The 27,549-nt window shown below is 42.5% G+C and overlaps 1 protein-coding gene across 1 annotated transcript in view; it reads right to left on the bottom strand.

Annotated features, from left to right (window-relative positions):
- Positions 1-27,549, bottom strand: part of LOC139386493 (receptor-type tyrosine-protein phosphatase mu-like) — a 474,202-nt gene that overhangs the window by 184,186 nt on the left and 262,467 nt on the right. The window contains exons 11-12 of the mRNA XM_071132061.1: positions 24,437-24,638; positions 23,331-23,433 (exon numbers count right to left, since the gene is read on the bottom strand). Coding sequence (XP_070988162.1) covers positions 23,331-23,433; positions 24,437-24,638 — 305 coding nt within the window. The remainder of the gene's footprint in view (positions 1-23,330; positions 23,434-24,436; positions 24,639-27,549) is intronic.

The following is a 27,549-nucleotide window of genomic DNA, read 5'->3' as shown; positions in this document are numbered from 1 at the left end:
TAGAAAATAGTAAAATAAAGAAAAAACCCTTGAATGAGACATTTTGACTGGTACTGTACATGCCGGTTGCTTTGCTCACAAGACTCATCTGAAGGTTCCCTACAAAGGGCTTGCAGTTCCCTACAAAGTGTTAAGGTTTTCCTCTTCCTCTGAAGAGGAGGTATAGCAGGGATCGGACCAAAATGCAGCGTGGTTATCTTCATACATCTTTAATAAAGATAATGCCGATACAATACAAAAACAATAAACGTAACGCGAAAAACCTAAACAGCCCTATCTGGTGCAAACAAACACAGAGACAGGAACAATCACCCCTTAAACACTCAAAGAATATGGCTGCCTAAATATGGTTCCCAATCAGAGACAACGATAAACACCTGCCTCTGATTGAGAACCACTCTAGGCAACCATAGACTTACCTAGACAACTCTACTATACCACAATCCCATAACCTACAAAAACCCCAAGACAAAACACACCACATAAATAACCCATGTCACACCCTGGCCTGACCAAAATAATAGAGAAAACACAAAATACTAACACCAGGGCTTGATACAAAGGGCTTGCAGTTCCCTACAAAGGGCTTGCCGTTGACGTACGACGACTCCTGGAGGCCATGTTGGAAGACCTCCTACACCTCATACTTCAGACAAAAACAGCCGAGTGGCTTTACCCCAAACTGCATGATAACTGTGCCTAAAAACTAGTTGATTCATCACCACGGTCATTTTCTGTGGAGTATTTGGCTTCTCTAAAAAAAAAGCAGGAAAGACAACGGCCATTTGTTATATCAGAGATGTTTCTTTACTTTGCACGGGAAAAATGTGGCCTTTGATACGATGGTAGCCTCGGTCTACTCAACACTGACACTGATAACAGAGCAATAAAAATCACCTTGTCTTGAATTGCAAACATGTAATGTAGGCTGAAAAGGGTTCCTGGCTAAAAGGGGATTCAGATTTACTCAAATTAACATCAAAAGTAATTTTCTTGCATTTTAGCTGAATATTATGTTGCTATATCTCTCTGTCCTCCATTTTTATCACTAGGAACTGGGACTTGAGAATTGTTTCATAATGTTCTCCCAGAAAGGTACCTGCCCTATCCAGAGTAGCCTACTCTCCCTTCTCTGACAGCTGAAACTGCTAGCTAATCCTTTCACCCTCTTCCATGGCTGTTAGACATAGCTACAAATGCATGTCGGGTTACAATGATAAATACATCAAGATAGCAAGCTAACTAGCTAATATGAAGTTAGCAAGCCGGTGATATTTAATTCACTTAGCTAGCTATACAGTATGCAAAGTTAGCGAACTAGCGAACGTTACGTTAGCAGCTCATTTGAGGTAGCCTGCACACTAAGTTTCTATTGCAAGCTAACGAGCTAATGATTAATTGTTTTCTCACCGCCTCCATTTTCTGGGTTCTTAAAAAATAAAAAAAATAAAGGGCAATCTTCCGGAAGTTTCCGGTTGTAGCAAAATGCAGCCGGCCATGTGGACAATTGGAGGACTTCCAATAGACTGACTTAGGTCTTCCAACATGGCGCCTGGTGCGATTACAAAGGTGACTTTTAAATGAAGAACCATGGAACTTCAGAACAAACCTCTTTTAGATTTCTTTCGGGGGGGACTATCTGTTGTTGTTCCATGTAGTGAATCTGTTATTCAATGCTTTTGTATGGGTTAATAGCAGTAAGGCCAAATACACATTTCCATCAAATATTATTATCATTATTTTATTATTTATCCTTCAAGGGATCAAGGGATTCTAAATCAAACAGCTAAATGATCCTTAGTATGACCTTCTTAAAACAATTCCATCTTGTTTAGTAGAAACCCCCCCCCACCCCCCCCCCCCCCCCCCACACACACACAGAGAATAATTGGCCAATTTGCTCTTTCTGTTTGTCCGTGACTGTAATTAACTTAAAAATAAGTGCATAATAATGGCAATGCAGTCTTGATTTAACTTTTTCAATCACTTTTCTATTTCTCTGTTCCATCCCGGTGTTAATTAGCTGCTGAGTGGTAGTTTTAAACACGCCCTTTTCCATCACGGTGTTAATTAGCTGCTGAGTGGTAGTTTTAAACACGCCCTTTTCCATCACGGTGTTAATTAGCTGCTGAGTGGTAGTTTTAAACACGCCCTTTTCCATCACGGTGTTAATTAGCTGCTGAGTGGTAGTTTTAAACACGCCCTTTTCCATCACGGTGTTAATTAGCTGCTGAGTGGTAGTTTTAAACACGCCCTTTTCCATCACGGTGTTAATTAGCTGCTGAGTGGTAGTTTTAAACACGCCCTTTTCCATCACGGTGTTAATTAGCTGCTGAGTGGTAGTTTTAAACACGCCCTTTTCCATCACGGTGTTAATTAGCTGCTGAGTGGTAGTTTTAAACACGCCCTTTTCCATCACGGTGTTAATTAGCTGCTGAGTGGTAGTTTTAAACACGCCCTTTTCCATCACGGTGTTAATTAGCTGCTGAGTGGTAGTTTTAAACACGCTCTTTTCCATCACGGTGTTAATTAGCTGCTGAGTGGTAGTTTTAAACACGCCCTTTTAAATGAATGTCAAAGAAGCCTCTCCAATCAAGGTTCTTTATTCTACATTTCTCTTTATCTCACTCTCACCCCCCCCCTCTATCTCTCTCTCTCTCTCTCTCTTTTACACACACACACACATGCACAGCAGGTGACACAATAGACATAGTGAACAGGTGTGATAGTTAACATACTAACAGGTGTGATAGTTAACATACTAACAGGTGTGAGGAGCATACTAACAGGTGTGATAGTTAACATACTAACAGGTGTGATAGTTAACATACTAACAGGTGTGATAGTTAACATACTAACAGGTGTGATAGACAACATACTAACAGGTGTGATAGTTAACATACTAACAGGTGTGATAGTTAACATACTAACAGGTGTGAGGAGCATACTAACGCTGCCGTCTACAGGACAGACACTTTCTCTCCCTGCTAAGCAGGCCATTCCAGACAGAGGGATCTCTGTGAGGGGCTGTGTGAGGCTCATGGGGGGGGGGGGGGGGGGGGGGTGTTTGAACTAAACACAGAGGCCTCCACTGAGAGGAAATGAAAAGAGATGGTGACCTCTGAGAGTTTGAATAATGAACAAGTCAAGAGGAAAAAAGAGGGCATAAAAGGGGAAATAGTGCTATAGAGGAGAATGAGTGGAGGGCTGTGTCATCACGGCATGCAGGGTTTCTTCTATTAGAGAGGGGGACAGTCAGAGGTGGTAGCCAGTCAAGGTCTGAGGATGGAAAACCATCTCTCCTGTGGTTTTACGATACGTCACATTCTTCAAGAATCAACGGGAATATATATATATATATCGTTGATTTTTAAAGTCCAACTGCAGATTTCCTCTTTAAAGCAGACCAATGAGAACATATGCCTTTATTTGACTGGTTATCACCAATGTGGAGACTGGTTATCACTAATGTGGAGACTGGTTGTCACTAATGTGGAGATGGGTTATCACCAATGTGAGGACTGGTTATCATTAACGTGGAGACTGGTTATCACTAATGTGGAGACTGGTTATCATTAATGTGGAGACTGGTTATCACTAATGTGAAGACTGGTTATCATTAATGTGGAGACTGGTTATCACTAATGTGGAGACTGGTTATCATTAATGTGGAGACTGGTTATCACTAATGTGGAGACTGGTTATCACTAATGTGGAGACTGGTTGTCACTAATGTGGAGACTGGTTATCACTAATGTGGAGACTGGTTATCACTAATGTGGAGACTGGTTATCATTCATGTGGAGACTGGTTATCACTAATGTGGAGACTGGTTATCATTCATGTGGAGACTGCTTATCATTCATGTGGAGACGTAATGTGGAGACTGGTTATCACTAATGTGGAGATGGGTTATCACCAATGTGAGGACTGGTTATCATTTATGTGGAGACTGGTTATCATTAATGTGGAGACTGGTTATCACTAATGTGGAGACTGGTTATCATTAATGTGGAGACTGGTTATCACTAATGTGGAGACTGGTTATCATTCATGTGGAGAAGTAATGTGGCGACTGGTTATCACTAATGTGGAGACTGGTTATCACTAATGTGAAGACTGGTTATCACTAATGTGGAGACTGGTTATCACTAATGTGGAGACTGGTTATCATTAATATGGAGACTGGTTATCACTAATGTGGAGACTGGTTATCATTCATGTGGAGACTGGTTATCATTCATGTGGAGAAGTAATGTGGCGACTGGTTATCACTAATGTGGAGACTGGTTATCACTAATGTGGAGACTGGTTATCACTCATGTGGAGACTGGTTATCATTAATGTGGAGACTGGTTATCACTAATGTGGAGACTGGTTATCATTCATGTGGAGACTGGTTATCATTCATGTGGAGACGTAATGTGGAGACTGGTTATCACTAATGTGGAGATGGGTTATCACCAATGTGAGGACTGGTTATCATTAATGTGGAGACCGGTTATCATTAATGTGGAGACTGGTTATCACTAATGTGGAGACTGGTTATCATTAATGTGGAGACTGGTTATCACTAATGTGGAGACTGGTTATCACTAATGTGGAGACTGGTTATCACTAATGTGGAGACTGGTTATCATTAATGTGGAGACTGGTTATCACTAATGTGGAGACTGGTTATCACTAATGTGGAGACTGGTTATCACTAATGTGGAGACTGGTTATCATTAATGTGGAGACTGGTTATCACTAATGTGGAGACTGGTTATCATTCATGTGGAGACTGGTTATCATTCATGTGGAGACGTAATGTGGAGACTGGTTATCACTAATGTGGAGATGGGTTATCACCAATGTGAGGACTGGTTATCATTAATGTGGAGACCGGTTATCATTCATGTGGAGACTGGTTATCATTCATGTGGAGAAGTAATGTGGCGACTGGTTATCACTAATGTGGAGACTGGTTATCACTAATGTGGAGACTGGTTATCACTAATGTGGAGACTGGTTATCATTAATGTGGAGACTGGTTATCACTAATGTGGAGACTGGTTATCATTCATGTGGAGACTGGTTATCATTCATGTGGAGACGTAATGTGGAGACTGGTTATCACTAATGTGGAGATGGGTTATCACCAATGTGAGGACTGGTTATCATTAATGTGGAGACCGGTTATCATTAATGTGGAGACTGGTTATCACTAATGTGGAGACTGGTTATCATTAATGTGGAGACTGGTTATCACTAATGTGGAGACTGGTTATCACTAATGTGGAGACTGGTTATCACTAATGTGGAGACTGGTTATCACTAATGTGGAGACTGGTTATCATTAATGTGGAGACTGGTTATCACTAATGTGGAGACTGGTTATCACTAATGTGGAGACTGATTATCATTAATAATATTATTATAACATAAACATGCTGTTGACAAGTAGGCTATGGTGTAATGGAATGTTATTCCTTGTGTGGCTGGTTTAGTGGGTTATAACACTCTTATGTGGGTGTTATAACCAGCAATAAGATAAAACGATATATGTCACAACAGGTGTAAATATATGACAGTGTTATTAACATATTATTACAGGTTATGACAAGTTATGACATTTTATGATACATGGTTATGACCATGTGTCATAATGGTTTATGACACTGAGTGTCAAGTAAGGTGTTTTTCCGATTTTCATCCACGAGAGTACTTGAGATTCCCCATCAATCTACCGTCCCTTATTCTGAGGAACAAATAGGATCTTTTTCTATTCTCTTTCCTAAGGCCAGGTAAAGAGCCAGAGGCTGAGCTGAGGAGAGACTTTTGTCAAGTAGAAATATGCGATACAAACATATCGACCTTGGTCTCTCTCACATCAGCACAATAACACATATTGTTATTTATTTTGGTAACAACTGTTGTACTAGTCTACAATATTGTCTTGCTTGAGGTGAGTCTCTGCTGCCTCTGCTGTGTTTTACTGTGAACACTGAGGCTGTACCTGCTTTAAGTTACAGTTTTACTGTGAACACTGAGGCTGTACCTGCTTTAAGTTACAGTTTTACTGTGAACACTGAGGCTGTACCTGCTTTAAGTTACAGTTTTACTGTGAACACTGAGGCTGTACCTGCTTTAAGTTACAGTTTTACTGTGAACACTGAGGCTGTACCCACTTTAAGTTACAGTTTTACTGTGAACACTGAGGCTCTACCTGCTTTAAGTTACAGTTTTACTGTGAACACTGAGGCTGTACCTGCTTTAAGTTACAGTTTTACTGTGAACACTGAGGCTGTACCTGCTTTAAGTTACAGGTTTACTGTGAACACTGAGGCTGTACCTGCTTTAAGTTACAGTTTTACTGTGAACACTGAGGCTGTACCTGCTTTAAGTTACAGGTTTACTGTGAACACTGAGGCTGTACCTGCTTTAAGTTACAGTTTTTAACAGTGGCCAACTGTGGCTATTAGATCATAATGTAGGCCTACCAGAGTGGCCTACCATCAAAAACAATGGTGAAAATGAATCCCATAACATTGTAACATGGGAAAAAGCTGTTCTATAATTCAGCCTACAGTAGCAGCCAATGTGTGGTGTTCAATGTAGAACCTACATTCCATGAGACTTTTGAAAAAAAAAAACATGCGGGGCTTGACATTAACCTGTTTGTGTCTGCAGGAGATCTGTGGGAACTGATATGTCTGCAGGAGATCTGTGGGAACTGATATGTCTGCAGGAGATCTGTGGGAACTGATATGTCTGCAGGAGATCTATGGGAACTGATATGTCTGCAGGAGATCTGTGGGAACTGATATGTCTGCAGGAGTTCTGTGGGAGCTGATATGTCTGCAGGAGATCTGTGGGAACTGATATGTCTGCAGGAGATCTGTGGGAGCTGATATGTCTGCAGGAGATCTGTGGGAACTGATATGTCTGCAGGAGATCTGTGGGAACTGATATGTCTGCAGGAGATCTGTGGGAACTGATATGTCTGCAGGAGATCTGTGGGAACTGATATGTCTGCATGAGATCTGTGGGAACTGATATGTCTGCAGGAGATCTGTGGGAACTGATATGTCTGCAGGAGATCTGTGGGAACTGATATGTCTGCAGGAGATCTGTGGGAACTGATATGTCTGCAGGAGATCTATGGGAACTGATATGTCTGCAGGAGATCTGTGGGAACTGATATGTCTGCAGGAGTTCTGTGGGAGCTGATATGTCTGCAGGAGATCTGTGGGAACTGATATGTCTGCAGGAGATCTGTGGGAACTGATATGTCTGCAGGAGATCTGTGGGAACTGATATGTCTGCAGGAGATCTGTGGAAACTGATATGTCTGCATGAGATCTGTGGAAACTGATATGTCTGCAGGAGATCTGTGGGAACTGATATGTCTGCAGGAGATCTGTGGGAACTGATATGTCTGCAGGAGATCTGTGGGAACTGATATGTCTGCAGGAGATCTATTGGAGCTGATATGTCTGCAGGAGAGCTGTGGGAGCTGATACATCTGCAGGAGAGCTGTGGGAGCTGATATGTCTGCAGGAGATCTGTGGGAACTGATATGTCTGCAGGAGATCTGTGGGAACTGATATGTCTGCAGGAGATCTGTGGGAACTGATATGTCTGCAGGAGATCTGTGGGAACTGATATGTCTGCAGGAGATCTGTGGGAACTGATATGTCTGCAGGAGATCTGTGGGAACTGATATGTCTGCAGGAGATCTGTGGGAACTGATATGTCTGCAGGAGATCTGTGGGAACTGATATGTCTGCAGGAGATCTGTGGGAACTGATATGTCTGCATGAGATCTATGGGAACTGATATGTCTGCAGGAGATCTGTGGGAACTGATATGTCTGCAGGAGATCTGTGGGAACTGATATGTCTGCAGGAGATCTGTGGGAATATATTTAAACCAATATAATACAATATATTGTGAAAGGTATGACTACTGATCAGATGATAACAGTCCAAAACTGTATCCTCGGTGAAGTTGGAGCGTAACCCCGCCCCCCTAACCTTTCCAGAGAACTAACACCTACATCAGATAACATGGTTAAATAGATGAAAATGGGCCTGTATAGTAGAACAAGTCTAACGCCAGATCCCATCGCATGATGCTTGTCTCTCTCACCTTTAAAAAAAATCACACCATTGCAGCTAATTCCTCATTACAAACGCCTACACAAAAAATGAAGAAAAAAAAAATGAAAAAAGAGAGGGAAGCGAGGAGAAAAGTGATTTGAGAACAATGGCTTAAGCTGTTAAGAGGTGGGACACAGGGGTCTGGAGGGGGCCTGCAGGGTAGAACCCGTATTCCTGTTTGCCACGTACCACACACACACACACACACACACACACACACACACACACACACACACACACACACACACACACACAGAGGCAACCTGAGCTGACACCAATTAGGTTCCTCTGCACAGGCTGCTCATCTCGACCGATAGAGTTCCAACCCTCCGCCTCTCCCCCCCCCCCCCCTCCGCCCACCTCCCTCTGTGTGACTCACACCAATTATGGTGGATTGACTGGATTGTGACCTGAAAATCAGATGTATTTTTGATGTGGGATGATAGGCTGTGTGTGATAGGCTGTCTGTGATAGGCTGTGTATGATAGGCTGTGGGTTGATAGGCTGTGGGGAGTATTTCAATCATGCTGCTCCTCTGACTCTCATCGGTCTCTCTCACTCCCATTCTCTCTCCCTCTCACCCCTCTATCCATCTCTCTCCCTCCTCTAGTCAGTCCTCTCAGTCTTTAACCCCCTCTCCTGACCCAGCATTTCCCCAGCCTGTCCTCTGTCTTTAACCCCCTATCTCCTGACCCAGCATCTCCCCAGTCTCCTCTAGTCAGTCCTCTCAGTCTTTAACCCCCTCTCCTGACCCAGCATCTCCCCAGCCTGTCCTCTCAGTCTTTAACCCCCTATCTCCTGACCCAGCATCTCCCCAGCCTCCTCTAGTCAGTCCTCTCAGTCTTTAACCCCCTCTCCTGACCCAGCATCTCCCCAACCTCCTCCAGCCTGTCCTCTCAGTCTTTAACCCTCTCTCCTGACCCAGCATCTCCCCAGCCTCCTCTAGTCAGTCCTCTCAGTCTTTAACCCCCTCTCCTGACCCAGCATCTCCCCAGCCTCCTCTAGTCAGTCCTCTCAGTCTTTAACCCCCTCTCCTGACCCAGCATCTCCCCAGCCTCCTCTAGTCAGTCCTCTCAGTCTTTAACCCCCTCTCCTGACCCAGCATCTCCCCAGCCTCCTCTAGTCAGTCCTCTCAGTCTTTAACCCCCTCTCCTGACCCAGCATCTCCCCAGCCTCCTCTAGTCAGTCCTCTCAGTCTTTAACCCCCTCTCCTGACCCAGCATCTCCCCAGCCTCCTCTAGTCAGTCCTCTCAGTCTTTAACCCCCTCTCCTGACCCAGCATCTCCCCAGCCTCCTCTAGTCAGTCCTCTCAGTCTTTAACCCCCTATCTCCTAGATTACCGTTTACCGTTAAATCGTAAAACGCTGCTGCTGTTGAAATGTGCCACATCATTTACACACCAGCTCCGGCAATTATTTTATAGCTGTGTGTGTGTGTGTGTGTGTGTGTGTGTGTGTGTGTGTGTGTGTGTGTGTGTGTGTGTGTGTGTGTGTGCGCGTGCGTGCGTGCGTGCGTGCGTGTGTGTGTGTGTGTATGATGGGAGGATCAAAGACATTGAAGGCTTATTTTAAGGAGTGTAGAAAATCACTTAACTGATTTTCAGAGGCATGCATAGCTGGGTAAAGATGATATTTAGCGCTATGGGGTAGAAAGTAGTAGGAAAATAAACTCTAATTTTCTGTAAAAACAACCAGGTCGTATATACTACAGTTTATGTACGCCAGATCAGTGTCTCAATATGCGTGGGTTCTGGCCCAAGGCATAGGTGATGATAGAAGAGGAAGAGGAGGATGACGAAGAGGAGGAGATAAAAACAGGGTACACCATTGGGTTCCAAATAATCTGCTTCCAAAAGAGACATAGAGAACATGTATTTAATTAGAGTATATCAACATAGTGGGTATTTAATTAGAGGTATGTCAACATATTAGGTATTTAATTAGAGGTATATCAACATAGTAGGTATTTATTTCCAGGTATATCAACATAGTGGGTATTTATTTAGAGGTATATCAACATAGTGGGTATTTATTTAGAGGTATATCAACATAGTGGGATATTTATTTATTTAGAGGTCTATCAACATAGTGGGTATTTATTTAGAGGTCTATCAACATAGTGTGTATTTATTTATTTAGAGGTATATCAACATAGCGGGTATTTAATTAGAGGTATATCAACATAGTGGGTATTTAATTAGAGGTATATCAACATAGTGGGTATTTAATTAGAAGTATATCAACATAGTGGTTATTTAATTAGAGGTATATCAACATAGTGGGTATTTAATTAGAAGTATATCAACATAGTGGTTATTTAATTAGAGGTATATCAACATAGTGGGTATTTATTTATTTAGAGGTCTATCAACATAGTGGGTATTTATTTAGAGGTAAATCAACATAGTGGGTATTTATTTAGAGGTAAATCAACATAGTGGGTATTTCTTTAGAGGTAAATCAACATAGTGGGCATTTATTTAATTAGAGGTATATTAACATAGTGGGTATTTATTTAGAGATATATCAACATAGTGGGTATTTAATTAGAGGTATATCAACATATTAGGTATTTAATTAGAGGTATATCAACATAGTGGTTATTTTTTTAAAGGTATATCAACATAGTGGTTATTTAATTAGAGGTATATCAACATAGTGGGTATTTATTTAGAGGTATATCAACATATTAGGTATTTAATTAGAGGTATATCAACATAGTGGTTATTTTTTTAAAGGTATATCAACATAGTGGTTATTTAATTAGAGGTATATCAACATAGTGGTTATTTTTTTAAAGGTATATCAACTTAGTGGTTATTTAATTAGAGGTATATCAACATAGTGGTTATTTTTTTAAAGGTATTTCAACATAGTGGGTATTTATTTATTTAAAGGTATTTCAACATAGTGGGTATTTATTTAGAGGTATATCAACATAGTGGGTATGTATTTATTTAAAGGTATATCAACATAGTGGGTATTTATTTATTTAGAGGTATATCAATATAGTGGGTATTTAATTAGAGGTATATCAACATATTAGGTATTTAATTAGAGGTATATCAACATAGTGGGTATTTAATTAGAAGTATATCAACATAGTGGGTATTTATTTATTTAAAGGTATATCAACATTTATTGAGACGCATCCCTGAGAGTGACTGAGTGAAGAGGCGTCTTCTGGCTGCTGATGTGATGAGGGGCCATTTTAGTTTTCAACACGACACCTCTGACTGATAGACACTCTGCTTAATCCTTTTACAGGGACAGCTAGTGGAGAGAGGGCCCTCTGGAAAAACAACTGTGTGTGTGTGTGTGTGTGTGTGCGTGTCAAAGCCCTCTGGCAAAACATGTTCCCTGTAACGCACGACTGTGGTCGTCCTCCACGAGATTAGCTAACCAGCATCAACATATATTTTTATACCGAATAGTAATTACACAAATATGAAAATATATATGAAAGATCACTGCCTCTTCCTTCATCTGTAAATTAATGCTATTTAATTTATATATATATATATATATAACGATGTGTCACAATATGTGAACTGAAAGCTGATGAAGAAGCTTAACATACGATAATTAACATATTAACATATGAACATATGAACATATGATATCTAATGTTGAACTGTGGGTAATATTCAGTGATGTTGAAGGAAACATCGTTGGTTTTTTTAACGATGGCTACCCAGACACCACTGCAACCCCCAAAAGCCAATCAGACGGCTAGATAAGAGTCATCGAATCAAACCCCAGTCACAAGGCCCGACTCTGCTGCGATACCGGGTAGGTAACACTGTGGTTCCCTTGGTAAAAACCTGTTCATTTAAGATGGGACTATTGCATAGTAGAATATATTTAAATTCACCCCTGGTTCAGTAGGTGGGAAGAAAAATCACATAGGCCTATTGGTAACTGGTGATGCAGCACGGCCCTTCTAACAAACATGTTTTTAGAGTTTTTAAGTTCTTTATCATTGTCCTGCCAGCATCCACACACATACTGGACACATAGTGGAGGTACCCAGCCTGCCAGCATCCACACATAGTGGAGGTACCCAGCCTGCCAGCATCCACACATACTGGAGGTACTCAGCCTGCCAGCATCCACACATAGTGGAGGTACCCAGCCTGCCAGTATCCACACATAGTGGAGGTACCCAGCCTGCCAGTATCCACACATAGTGGAGGTACCCAGCCTGCCAGCATCCACACATAGTGGAGGTACCCAGCCTGCCAGCATCCACACATAGTGGAGGTACTCAGCCTGCCAGCATCCACACATAGTGGAGGTACCCAGCCTGCCAGTATCCACACATAGTGGAGGTACCCAGCCTGCCAGCATCCACACATAGTGGAGGTACCCAGCCTGCCAGCATCCACACATAGTGGAGGTACCCAGCCTGCCAGCATCCACACATAGTGGAGGTACTCAGCCTGCCAGCATCCACACATAGTGGAGGTACCCAGCCTGCCAGTATCCACACATAGTGGAGGTACCCAGCCTGCCAGTATCCACACATAGTGGAGGTACCCAGCCTGCCAGCATCCACACATAGTGGAGGTACCCAGCCTGCCAGCATCCACACATACTGGAGGTACCCACTATGTGTCTTTATTGTCTTTATTGTTTTGAAACTTATGTATGTGTAATGTTTACTGTTAATTTGTATTGTTTATTTCACTTTTGTTTCCCATGTCAATAAAGCCCCTTGAATTGAATTGAGAGAGAGAGAGAGAGAGAGAGAGAGAGGGAGGGAGACCCATAGAGAGAGAGAGAGAGAGAGAGAGACCCAGAGAGAGAGAGGGAGAGAGAGGGACCCAGAGAGAGAAGGAGAGGGGGGGGGGGGGTGTCGTGTGACAGAGAACAACCCACTAGAGAGGTGGCCACCCCCACAGAGAAGCCAGCAGAACAGCCCACCTCAGCTCCCAACAAAAGTCTCAACACCACAGCAAAACAGACAATTGAAGAACCCCAAGCCCAGGGGATCTCGCCCCCTCTGAGCACCCAGCAGAACAGGGTGAGAGAGAGGATACAGGACACTACCCTCTACAACATAACCTTCACTATGTCACCAGGACATATACAGGACACTACCCTCCACAACACAACCTTCACTATGTCACCAGGACATATACAGGATACTACCCTCCACAACACTGTGTCACCAGGATATATGCTGGATACTACCCTCTACAACACTATGTCACCAGGACATATACAGGATGCTACCCTCCACAACATAACCCTCACTATGTCACCAGGACATATACAGGATACTACCCTCCACAACACTATGTCACCAGGACATATACAGGATACTACCCTCCCCAACACTATGTCACCAGGACATATACAGAATATTACCCTCTACAACACTATGTCACCAGGACATATACAGGATATTACCCTCCACAACACTATGTCACCAGGACATATACAGGATACTACCCTCCACAACATAACCTTCACTCCAAATCAAAACTCAAAACCTACAACCTGATTTTGGACAGAATTACCTGGAAGGCTTACAAAAGATGATTATTCCAACGCTATACAGCAAATGCTCTGGAAAACAACAGAAACCTGAAAACAACCTGGAACTGAGTGAGTAATGTTTAGTCTGAAGCTATATTTTATTTCCAAAAGCCAAGAAGAAAAATACATGACTTTATAAGGACTGAACTAGCACTGACGTGTCAAGTGAGAAGTGTCAAAGCCCTTTAGCCCAACAATGGCAGGAGAGTCACACAGTCTACCCCAACCAAATGGAGAGGCCTTAGAAGCACCCCCCCCCCCCCCCCCCAACCCCGCTGTTCAGAGGTAATTAAAATACAGTACCCTGTGTATGTAAAGAATGATAAGGCAAGAAAATATCACAAAAAATAAAGCTCCTTATGGGAAATCAAGAGATACTGTTTGCTGACTATTATAAAAATGGAAACATCAGCAACCTCATCTTCCTCATCTTCCTCATCTTCCACACGAACCATCCACTGACATGGCACAGTGCTATATTAGCACACTACCCCTTTGTTAAGAGAGGGGGGGTTAACGAGGGGTGGAAACTCAGGAAACTAGACAACGAGGACTCTGAGTCAGCTAATATACATCTCTATAAGTCTGGAACAGTATTGGTACAGGGCAACCCCAAACAGTTTCAGATGGACTTAATCAAATAATTAGCCCAGCAGGAGAAGCTGTCCCTTGAGAAAGATACCTCCACCCCGAGCGAGTCAGACCAGACCTCTTCATTATATAACCCCACAGACGAGCATCCCCAAGCGGAAAGCAACCTCCCAGCACAGAGTACTACCCTCTCATTGAAATGAAGGATACATTTACCCAGCTGGAGGTAAGGCAGGTGGAGTTGGAACAGCAGGTGATTACACTTCAGTCAGCACAGACCCAGACAACAGTCCAGCACAACAACACCCCCTTAACCAGACCCGGAGAGTTGGAGGTGGACAGAGACATATCTAAACTCTGGACTGTGGTGAGACAACTACAACAATATAAAAAGCAAGAGCAGGAGAAGAACAGAGCACTAGGGGAGAGGATCAGACTGCTGGAGGAGAAGGTGAGGGTGATGGCATGTGACAGTGAACAACCCACTAGAGAGGTGGCCACCCCCACAGAGAAGCCAGCAGAACAGCCCAACTCAGCACCCGACAAAAGTCTCGACACCACAGCAGAACAGTCCACACCAGACCCTGACCATAGTGTCGACATCACAGCAGAACAGTCCACACCAGACCCTGACCCACCAGACCCTGACCATAGAGTCGACACCACAGCAGAACAGTCCACACCAGACCCTGACCATAGTGTCGACACCACAGCAGAACAGTCCACACCAGACCCTGACCCACCAGACCCTGACCATAGTGTCGACACCACAGCAGAACAGTCCACACCAGACCCTGACCATAGTGTCGACATCACAGCACAACAGTCCACACCAGACCCTGACCCACCAGACCCTGACCATAGTGTCGACATCACAGCACAACAGTCCACACCAGACCCTGACCCACCAGACCCTGACCATAGCGTCGACACCACAGCAGAACAGTCCACACCAGACCCTGACCCACCAGACCCTGACCATAGCGTCGACACCACAGCAGAACTGTCCACACCAGACCCTGACCATAGCGTCGACATCACAGCAGAACAGTCCACACCAGACCCTGACCAACCAGACCCTGACCATAGCATCGACACCACAGCAGAACAGTCCACACCAGACCCTGACCCACCAGACCCTGACCATAGTGTCGACACCACAGCAGAACTGTCCACACCAGACCCTGACCATAGTGTCGACACCACAGCAGAACAGTCCACACCAGACCCTGACCAACCAGACCCTGACCATAGTGTCGACACCACAGCAGGACAGACAAAATGAAGAACCCAGTCGCCAGGACCACAAATATAAATTCCATCTAGACACCGTTGCCCTAGAGCACACAAAAAAACTATACATACCTTGGCCTAAACATCAGCGCCACAGGTAACTTCCACAAAGCTGTGAACGATCTGAGAGACAAGGCAAGAAGGGCATTCTCACCAACCAAGAATTCACAAAATGGGACAAACACCAAATTGAGACTCTGCATTCAAAATTCTGCAAAAATATCCTCAGTGCACAATGTAAAACACCAAATAATTAATGCAGAGCAGAATTAGGTCGAAACCCACTAATTATCAAAATCCAGAAAAGAGCCGTTAAATTCTACAACCACCTAAAAGGAAGCGATTCACAAACCTTCCATAACAAAGCCATCACCTACAGAGAGATGAACCTGGAGAAGAGTCCCCTAAGCAAGCTGGTCCTGGGGCTCTGTTCACAAACACAAACACACCCCACAGAGCCCTGGGACAGCAGCACAATTAGACCCAACCAAATCATGAGAAAACAAAAAGATAATTACTTGACACATTGGAAAGAATTAACAAAAAAACAGAGCAAACTAGAATGCTATTTGGCCCTAAACAGAGAGTACACAGTGGCAGAATACCTGACCACTGTGACTGACCCAAACTTAAGGAAAGCTTTGACTATGTACAGACTCAGTGAGCATAGCCTTGCTATTGAGAAAGGCCACGGTAGGCAGACATGGCCCCCAAGAGAAGACAAGCTATGTGCACACTGCCCACAAAATGAGGTGGAAACTGAGCTGCACTTCCTAACCTCCTGCCCAATGTATGACCATATTAGAGACACATATTTCCCTCAGATTACACAGATCCACAAAGAATTTGAAAACAAATCCAATTTTGATAAACTCCCATATCTACTTCATTCCACAGTTTGCCATCACAGCAGCAAGATATGTGACCTGTTGCCACGAGAAAAGGGCAACCAGTGAAGAACAAACACCATTGTAAATACAACCCATATTTATGCTTATTTATTTTCCCTTTTGTACTTCAACCATTTGTACATCGTTACAGCTCTGTAAATCGACATAATATACTTTATTATTTTAGAACTTCTGTATGTGTAATGTTTATTGTTCATTTGTATTGTTTATTTCACTTTTTTATATTACCTACTTCACTTGTTTTGGCAATGTTAACACATGTTTCCCATGCCAATAAAGCCCCTTGAATTGAATTGAGAGGGAGGCCCAGAGAGAGAGAGAGAGAGAGAGAAAGAGAGAAAGAGGGAGACCCAGAGAGAGAGAGAGAGAGAGAGAGAGAGACAGTGAAATAGAGTAGGTGTATACTCCCAAACTTTCAATTATCTCTTACCTTAATCACAAAATGACTCAACAATTCAGAAACCACCAGTCCTTTCTCTAGTGGTTAAGGTTATTCCATATGAAACCACCAGTCCTTTCTCTAGTGGTTAAGGTTATTCCATATGAAACCACCAGTCCTTTCTCTAGTGGTTAAGGTTATTCCATATGAAACCACCAGTCCTTTCTCTAGTGGTTAAGGTTATTCCATATGAAACCACCAGTCCTTTCTCTAGTGGTTAAGGTTATTCCATATGAAACCACGAGTCCTTTCTCTAGTGGTTAAGGTTATTCCATATGAAACCACCAGTCCTTTCTCTAGTGGTTAAGGTTATTCCATATGAAACCACCAGTCCTTTCTCTAGTGGTTAAGGTTATTCCATATGAAACCACCAGTCCTTTCTCTAGTGGTTAAGGTTATTCCATATGAAACCACGAGTCCTTTCTCTAGTGGTTAAGGTTATTCCATATGAAACCACCAGTCCTTTCTCTAGTGGTTAAGGTTATTCCATATGAAACCACCAGTCCTTTCTCTAGTGGTTAAGGTTATTCCATATGAAACCACCAGTCCTTTCTCTAGTGGTTAAGGTTATTCCATATGAAACCACCAGTCCTTTCTCTAGTGGTTAAGGTTATTCCATATGAAACCACCAGTCCTTTCTCTAGTGGTTAAGGTTATTCCATATGAAACCACCAGTCCTTTCTCTAGTGGTTAAGGTTATTCCATATGAAACCACCAGTCCTTTCTCTAGTGGTTAAGGTTATTCCATATGAAACCACCAGTCCTTTCTCTAGCCCTTTCTCTGATTGTGGACTTCAGGAAACAGCAGAGGGAACACCCCCCTATCCACATCGATGGAACAGTAGTGGAGAGGGTAGCAAGTTTTAAGTTCCTCGGCATACACATCACAGACAAACTGAATTGGTCCACTCACACAGACAGCATTGTGAAGAAGGCGCAGCAGCGCCTCTTCAACCTCAGGAGGCTGAAGAAATTCGGCTTGTCACCAAAAGCACTCACAAACTTCTACAGATGCACAATCGAGAGCATCCTGGCGGGCTGTATCACAGCCTGGTACGGCAACTGCTCCGCCCTCAACCGTAAGGCTCTCCAGAGGGTAGTGAGGTCTGCACAACGCATCACCGGGGGCAAACTACCTGCCCTCCAGGACACCTACACCACCCGATGTCACAGGAAGGCCATAAAGATCATCAAGGACATCAACCACCCGAGCCACTGCCTGTTCACCCCGCTATCATCCAGAAGGCGAGGTCAGTACAGGTGCATCAAAGCTGGGACCGAGAGACTGAAAAACAGCTTCTATCTCAAGGCCATCAGACTGTTAAACAGCCACCACTAACATTGAGTGGCTGCTGCCAACACACTGACACTGACTCAACTCCAGCCACTTTAATAATGGGAATTGATGGGAAATGATGTAAATATATCACTAGCCACTTTAAACAATGCTACCTTATATAATGTTACTTACCCTACATTATTCATCTCATATGCATACGTATATACTGTACTCTATATCATCGACTGTATCCTTATGTAATACATGTATCACTAGCCACTTTAACTATGCCACTTTGTTTACATACTCATCTCATATGTATATACTGTACTCGATACCATCTACTGTATCTTGCCTATGCTGCTCTGTACCATCACTCATTCATATATCCTTATGTACATATTCTTTATCCCCTTACACTGTGTACAAGACAGTAGTTTTGGAATTGTTAGTTAGATTACTTGTTGGTTATTACTGCATTGTCGGAACTAGAAGCACAAGCATTTCGCTACACTCGCATTAACATCTGCTAACCATGTGTATGTGACAAATAAAATTTGATTTGATTTGATTTATAGTGGTTAAGGTTATTCCATATGAAACCACCAGTCCTTTCTCTAGTGGTTAAGGTTATTCCATATGAAAACACCAGTCCTTTCTCTAGTGTTGAACACTATAGATATCTAGCTATCTCCTCGTTAGATCAATGAGATATCAGTATTCAGTACTTAGGCTTATGTTGTAGAACACATATGTCAGAGTCAAGGCCCGCGGGCCACATCCGGCCCGCAAGAAGGTTTTTTACGGCCCCTGGGATGATCTTGATTTATTATTAGAACCGGCCCGCAGCAAGCCGGCAGCCCGCAGATCTTTTACACGCACCAATACTACATTTCCCACAATGCAAAGGTGACGCACCGAGCAGTAGGCTGCTTCATTTCAATATTTATTGGCACAGCAGTCGTCAGCATCACAGTAAAATTAACTTTCAGATACCCATCAAAAATGGCAAAACGGAAGGTGGATACTGAGAACCGGGGGTTTCAAACAAGGTGGGAGTCGGAGTATATGTTCACGAAGGTAGCTGGAAAACCTGTGTGTCTTCTGTGTGGAGAAAGTGTGGCGGTACTGAAAGAGTATAATCTGAGACGACATTATGAAACGAAACACGCGGACAAAAACAAGAATATGGACATGGAACAAAGGCTACAAAAGGCAGAGGAATTAAAACGAGGCCTCAAATCTCGACAGGCTCTGTTCAAAAAAGCCAAATCACAAGGCCAGGCTGCTGTCAAGGCCAGTTTTATTTTGGCAGAAGAGATCGCTAAATCAGCCCGGCCATTTACGGAGGGGGATTTCATCAAAAACTGCATGATTAAAGTTTGTGACGAAGTTTGCCCAGAAAAAAGGCAACTCTTTTTAAATGTGAGTCTGAGCAGAAACACCATTGCCGAGAGAGTAGACCAGTTGTCCATCAATCTAAAAGAGCAGCTTGTGAAAAAGGGAAAAGATTTTATTGCATATTCCTTGGCTGTGGATGAGAGCACCGACATTTCTGACATTGCCCAGTTGTCAATTTTCATCCGCGGAGTGGACTCCAACCTAAGCGTGACAGAGGAGTTTTTGGCTTTACGTCCTATGCATGGCACAACTACGGGGCATGATTTGTATGAAGAGGTGTCAAGATGTGTAAATGAGATGGAGCTGCCTTGGGAAAAACTCGTGGGTTTGACAACCGACGGAGCACCTGCGATGTGTGGACACAGGAGCGGACTGGTGGCGAAGATACGGGAAAAGATGCAAGAGGAAAACGCGACAGGTGAGCTGACAGCTTATCATTGTATCATACACCAGGAAGCGTTGTGCGGTAAAGCCTTGAAAATGGAGCATGTAATGAGCATCATCACGCGCACAGTTAACTTTATCAGAGCCAAAGGTTTGAATCACCGCCAGTTCAAGGCATTTCTGACGGAGTTAGAAACGGAGCATGGTGATTTGCCTTATCACACAGAGGTGCGATGGCTAAGCCAGGGAAAGGTGCTTCAAAGATGTTTCGAGCTTCGTGAGGAGATTTGTCTGTTCTTGGACAGCAAAGGGAAAGACACAACACAACTCCGAGACGAAATGTTTCTGTGTGAAATGGCTTTTCTGTGTGACATTACGAGTCATCTGAATGCAATAAACTTGCAGCTGCAGGGTCGGGATCGTGTCATCTCTGATATGTACAGTACAGTGAAGGCATTTAAAACCAAACTGACTCTGTGGGAGACGCAGATGCGGAAAGAAAATTTGAGCCACTTTCCCAGCTGCCAGACCATGAAAGAGAAGCTCTCTACCAGTGCGTTCCCGAGCACACAGTTGGCTGATAAAATAGGTATGCTTGCCGCTGACTTTCGACGCCGATTTGCTGACTTTGAAGCACAAAAAAGCAGGTTGGAACTGCTCGGTAACCCATTTGCTGTTGACGTGGAAAGCTCACCACCAAACCTCCAAATGGAGTTGATTGACCTCCAATGCAATGATGCACTGAGGGCAAAATATGCGGCAGTGGGTGCTGCGGAGTTCGCCCGTTTCCTCCCCGGCACAATGCCCCAGCTGCGCATCCAGGCTGCTCAAACGTTGTCTATGTTTGGCAGCACATACCTGTGTGAACAACTGTTTTCTTTGATGAACCTGAACAAAACATCACACAGAAGTCGACTTACTGCTGAACACCTCCACTCAATTCTGAGGATTTCTTCAGCTCAGAGCCTTACCCCGAACATTGATGAACTTGTGGAAAAGATGGGACACCACCAAGTATCACCCTCAACCTCAAACAAGTGAACATTACTGTGCAATCACATATTTAGAGTTTTTACTCAGTTCAAGTTTAAAAGTTAAAATTTAATATTTGTTTTCACTGCATGTTACTTCTCCTTAAACAAAGTGTTGTTTTTGATTAATAGATTTTTGCACTTTATTTTTTTGTATTTCAATCCAATTATATTTTAAAAATATTTCAGTTGAGTGGATGATAGAAAATTGCTATTATTGTTTTTTCTTTGAAGTAAATTTAGCCCACTTTTGCTAAAATAGAAAATATAGTCTACTGATGGTGCCTTGAATACCGGTTTCTTTCATTTAATGTTCATGTTATGGGGATATTTATATAAAGGAAATTTGTCTTTTGTGTCTGTTGAAAATTAAAGATTACTGACAGAGCCATAAGAAAATATTGCTTTATTTATCTGATCATATTGTAATATATTTGTTAGGTTTTCAGTAGGTTCAATTAGGTTCACTAGACTATATGCGTCATTTAAACATTTTTCAATGAACATTCGAACAGTCCGGCCCTCGTCTTGTAGCTGATTTTTTTATTTGGCCCTCCGTCCATTTGACTTTGACACCCCTGTTGTAGAACATTGGCATTCAATCTCATGCTCTGGCTAAAAGTTAACAAAGTGAATCCAAGTGCTAATCTCCAAAGAGGGAACTACAGTCTTCGTTCTTTGCAGAGGGGCGAGGCCCGGCTTCTATCGGTTAACTGAGAAGTAACACAGATTGGTAATGCATCTCATCATCTGATTCACGCTGTGTGTGTGTGTGTGTTTGTTTTTCTGTGTGTGTGTGTGTGTGTGTGTGTGTGTGTGTGTGTGTGTGTGTGTGTGTGCGTGTGTGTGTGTGTGTGTGTGTGTGTGTGTGCGGGCGCGTGTGTGCGTGTGTGTGTGTGCGCGTGTGTGTGTGTGTGTGTGTGTGTGTGTGTGTGTGTGTGTGTGTGTGTGTCATTCACAGTGTATTCATTCTAAACATACGTTAGTAATTAGACCGTATGGCAGGCTGAACAAGGCCCCTGAACAGAATCAAACGGTGCGGTAGCTACCTGCTAGCAATATTAATAACACTCTGGCTTTCTTCTTGTCTTTCTTTTAATTTTGTTGTCATTTTCCTGTATTTTTTCCTGTCTAATTTCTTGTCTATTTTCCTGTCTTTGAGACATTAATTTGGAAACTTTCTGGGGTCTAGTGTTAGTGTCTAGGCTAGAGGATAGGGGTCTAGTGTTAGTGTCTAGGCTGCCGACACCTAAAATGCTGCCAAATAGCTGCCCTCGCCAATGATACCTAAAATGCATTCATAACAGATCGTTCTCTCTTTTTTGTTCAGGCATTAGCGAGGGCAACTAAACGTGGCATAAGAGTTAACAGGCCTGACTGAGGACCTGCAGGCTGATATCTTTCATCTCTAAAGGACTCAGATTAGATGATAAAGTGTAAAAATCTGTTTTTATATCAAGTTTTATATCAAGTCAAATCTCATCGTATATTATCACCTTCATGTATAATCCAAGATGAGGATCTCTCTCTCTCTCTCTCTGTCTCTGTCTCTCTCTCCCTGTCTCTCTCTCTGTCTCTCTCTCTGTGTTTCTCTCTGTGTCTCTCTCTGTCTCTCTCTCTGTCTCTGTCTCCCTCTCTCTCTCCCTGTCTCTCTCTCTGTCTCTCTCTCTGTGTCTCTCTCTGTGTCTCTCTCTGTGTCTCTCTCTGTGTCTCTCTCTGTCTCTCTCTCTCTCTCTCTCTGGATTGATTTGCATAGGGTGTATTAGTGTACAGTCAGTCTAACATTGTTGTGTATTAGAATATGGCAGTTTGTAAGACATCGATCAAACATCCCTCATTAACACCAGATGTCCTTCCTAACGAGAAAGAAGATGCCAGAGAAAACGCTGTCTTGCATGATGCATCTGTGTCACCACAGTGTCCCTACCGCAGTGTCCCTACCGCAGCGTAACTTGTCTGATATTAACTAATGATTGACCCATCCAGCAGAGAGAGGGCCTGTGTTCCCCGTACCAGCCTGGTGGCTCGGTGTGAGTTGAACCCACTGAACCCAGACCCGGCGCGGTACATAAAAAGGCCTTTGGAGGAAAGAGATTCTGAACCCTTTGTTCTCCGCTTTAAAAGGAAGAAGGTTCTTCTTCTCTTCTTCTTCAGGATTACATCTACAAAACACATCTAGGTTCCTGGAACTTGGTGATGGCAGCGTATTACCGTGGCCGTTGTGTTCTTGTCATTACACGGTGCTAAGAGGACCTGTTTTGGTGTAGTCAAACAGATTTCATAAAACTAGATTTGTGTGTGTGTACCATCCTACCTGACAGGTGCCCCTCGGCTCTGTGCAGGTTTCAGCAGGACAGTCACTGTGCTGTCTGTCTGGTTCAGAGATGTCTCCTGGTCATAGGCTGGCATGGATGGAGCTAGAAGGACAACACACACACACATTAGTCTCCTCTAGATAGAAGGACAACACACACATCAGTCTCCTCTAGATAGAAGGACAACACACACATCAGTCTCCTCTAGATAGAAGGACAACACACACATCAGTCTCCTCTAGATCGAAAGACAACACACACGTCAAGACTCCTTTACAAACATTAGAAACATTCCCCTATGCCCAAACATTAGAAACATTCCCCTATGCCCACCGAGGGATTGGTGTGGAACATTTGCAAAAGCTATACGCACTATGGTGCAACATGTGATAATTGATTCAAATGCCAGAAGGCAAGGTGAAGGTACAAACATATTGCCTATACCTAATCAATCCTTTAAGAGCAACACCAGAACCAAGAGGATAGGGGTCTAGTGTTAGTGTCTAGGCTAGAGGATAGTGGTCTAGTGTTAGTGTCTAGGCTAGAGGATAGAGGTCTAGTTTTAGTGTCTAGGCTAGAGGATAGAGGGTCTAGTGTTAGTGTCTAGGCTAGAGGATAGAGGTCTAGTTTTAGTGTCTAGGCTAGAGGATAGGGGTCTAGTGTTAGTGTCTAGGCTAGAAGATAGAGGGTCTAGTGTTAGTGTCTAGGCTAGAGGATAAGGGGTCTAATGTTAGTGTCTAGGCTAGAGGATAGAGGGTCTAGTGTTAGTGTCTAGGCTAGAAGATAGAGGTCTAGTTTTAGTGTCTAGGCTAGAGGATAGGGGTCTAGTGTTAGTGTCTAGGCTAGAGGATAAGGGGTGTAGTGTTAGTGTCTAGGCTAGAGGATAGAGGATAGGGGTGTAGTGTTAGTGACCAGGGATACATTTTAGACTGGTGAACAGTGCCCTTGGATCTGTACTAGTGACTAGGAGGTAGGAGTTAGGGGCTAGGGCTAGGGACTGACCTGATATCTTGGTGGTGAACTGTGTGATGACCGGGGGCCATAGCCCTTGGATCTGTACTAGTGACTAGGAGGTAGGAGTTAGGGGCTAGGGCTAGGGACTGACCTGATATCTTGGTGGTGAACTGTGTGATGACTGGGGGGCCATAGCCCTTGGCGGTGGAGGCTCTGAGAGTGAAGGAGTAGGTAGATCCTGGGTAGAGACCCAGGAAGATGTGGCTGCTTTCGTTGACGTGGTTCAGGACTTTCCCACTCTGGTTGGATAGATCCAGCTCAGGATCAAAAGAGCTCACTGCCTTGAAGGAGATCTGAAAACAGACAGACAGACAGACAGACAGACAGACAGACAGACAGACAGACAGACATGATTATAACATGTACTTAAGCCTAGCAGGGCATAATGTGTTCCTCTCACGATAGTAACCTGCTAGTACAGGAAAATATGATCAACACAAGCGATCCTGCCAAGTGATTCATGTCTCCTGCACAGTGCAGATGGGTGGCCAGTGGTAGGGCCATTGCGGACGCAGGTTTTTGCTCGAACCAAAACCCTACTCTCTGTAGTCTAGTTGTTTATCTAGTATCATCACTGTTAACTCTCTGTAGTCTAGTTGTTTATCTAGTATCATCACCCAACATGTTAACTCTCTGTAGTCTAGTTGTTTATCTAGTATCATCACTGTTAACTCTCTGTAGTCTAGTTGTTTATCTAGTATCATCACTGTTAACTCTCTGTAGTCTAGTTGTTTATCTAGTATCATCACTGTTAACTCTCTGTAGTCTAGTTTTTTATCTAGTATCATCACTGTTAACTCTCTGTAGTCTAGTTGTTTATCTAGTATCATCACTGTTAACTCTCTGTAGTCTAGTTGTTTATCTAGTATCATCACTGTTAACTCTCTGTAGTCTAGTTGTTTATCTAGTATCATCACCCAACATGTTAACTCTCTGTAGTCTAGTTGTTTATCTAGTATCATCACTGTTAACTCTCTGTAGTCTAGTTGTTTATCTAGTATCATCACCCAACATGTTAACTCTCTGTAGTCTAGTTGTTTATCTAGTATCATCACTGTTAACTCTCTGTAGTCTAGTTGTTTATCTAGTATCATCACTGTTAACTCTCTGTAGTCTAGTTGTTTATCTAGTATCATCACCCAACATGTTAACTCTCTGTAGTCTAGTTGTTTATCTAGTATCATCACCCAACATGTTAACTCTCTGTAGTCTAGTTGTTTATCTAGTATCATCACTGTTAACTCTCTGTAGTCTAGTTGTTTATCTAGTATCATCACTGTTAACTCTCTGTAGTCTAGGTGTTTATCTAGTATCATCACCCAACACGTTAACTCTCTGTAGTCTAGTTGTTTATCTAGTATCATCACTGTTAACTCTCTGTAGTCTAGTTGTTTATCTAGTATCATCACTGTTAACTCTCTGTAGTCTAGTTGTTTATCTAGTATCATCACTGTTAACTCTCTGTAGTCTAGTTGTTTATCTAGTATCATCACTGTTAACTCTCTGTAGTCTAGTTGTTTATCTAGTATCATCACCCAACACGTTAACTCTCTGTAGTCTAGTTGTTTATCTAGTATCATCACTCAACACGTTAACTCTCTGTAGTCTAGTTGTTTATCTAGTATCATCACTGTTAACTCTCTGTAGTCTAGTTGTTTATCTAGTATCATCACTGTTAACTCTCTGTAGTCTAGTTGTTTATCTAGTATCATCACTGTTAACTCTCTGTAGTCTAGTTGTTTATCTAGTATCATCACTGTTAACTCTCTGTAGTCTAGTTGTTTATCTAGTATCATCACTGTTAACTCTCTGTAGTCTAGTTGTTTATCTAGTATCATCACTGTTAACTCTCTGTAGTCTAGTTGTTTATCTAGTATCATCACTGTTAACTCTCTGTAGTCTAGTTGTTTATCTAGTATCATCACTGTTAACTCTCTGTAGTCTAGTTGTTTATCTAGTATCATCACTGTTAACTCTCTGTAGTCTAGTTGTTTATCTAGTATCATCACCCAACATGTTAACTCTCTGTAGTCTAGTTGTTTATCTAGTATCATCACTGTTAACTCTCTGTAGTCTAGTTGTTTATCTAGTATCATCACTGTTAACTCTCTGTAGTCTAGTTGTTTATCTAGTATCATCACTGTTAACTCTCTGTAGTCTAGTTGTTTATCTAGTATCATCACTGTTAACTCTCTGTAGTCTAGTTGTTTATCTAGTATCATCACTGTTAACTCTCTGTAGTCTAGTTGTTTATCTAGTATCATCACCCAACATGTTAACTCTCTGTAGTCTAGTTGTTTATCTAGTATCATCACCCAACATGTTAACTCTCTGTAGTCTAGTTGTTCATCTAGTATCATCACTGTTAACTCTCTGTAGTCTAGTTGTTTATCTAGTATCATCACTGTTAACTCTCTGTAGTCTAGTTGTTTATCTAGTATCATCACTGTTAACTCTCTGTAGTCTAGTTGTTTATCTAGTATCATCACTGTTAACTCTCTGTAGTCTAGTTGTTTATCTAGTATCATCACCCAACATGTTAACTCTCTGTAGTCTAGTTGTTTATCTAGTATCATCACCCAACATGTTAACTCTCTGTAGTCTAGTTGTTTATCTAGTATCATCACCCAACATGTTAACTCTCTGTAGTCTAGTTGTTTATCTAGTATCATCACTGTTAACTCTCTGTAGTCTAGTTGTTTATCTAGTATCATCACCCAACACGTTAACTCTCTGTAGTCTAGTTGTTTATCTAGTATCATCACCCAACAAGTTAACTCTCTGTAGTCTAGTTGTTTATCTAGTATCATCACTGTTAACTCTCTGTAGTCTAGTTGTTTATCTAGTATCATCACCCAACAAGTTAACTCTCTGTAGTCTAGTTGTTTATCTAGTATCATCACTGTTAACTCTCTGTAGTCTAGTTGTTTATCTAGTATCATCACCCAACAAGTTAACTCTCTGTAGTCTAGTTGTTTATCTAGTATCATCACCCAACAAGTTAACTCTCTGTAGTCTAGTTGTTTATCTAGTATCATCACTGTTAACTCTCTGTAGTCTAGTTGTTTATCTAGTATCATCACTGTTAACTCTCTGTAGTCTAGTTGTTTATCTAGTATCATCACTGTTAACTCTCTGTAGTCTAGTTGTTTATCTAGTATCATCACCCAACATGTTAACTCTCTGTAGTCTAGTTGTTTATCT

Source organism: Oncorhynchus clarkii, chromosome 28, assembly GCF_045791955.1.
Source record: "Oncorhynchus clarkii lewisi isolate Uvic-CL-2024 chromosome 28, UVic_Ocla_1.0, whole genome shotgun sequence".
Classification (NCBI taxonomy): Eukaryota; Metazoa; Chordata; class Actinopteri; order Salmoniformes; family Salmonidae; genus Oncorhynchus; species Oncorhynchus clarkii.
This window is presented reverse-complemented; position numbering and strand designations above follow the sequence as displayed.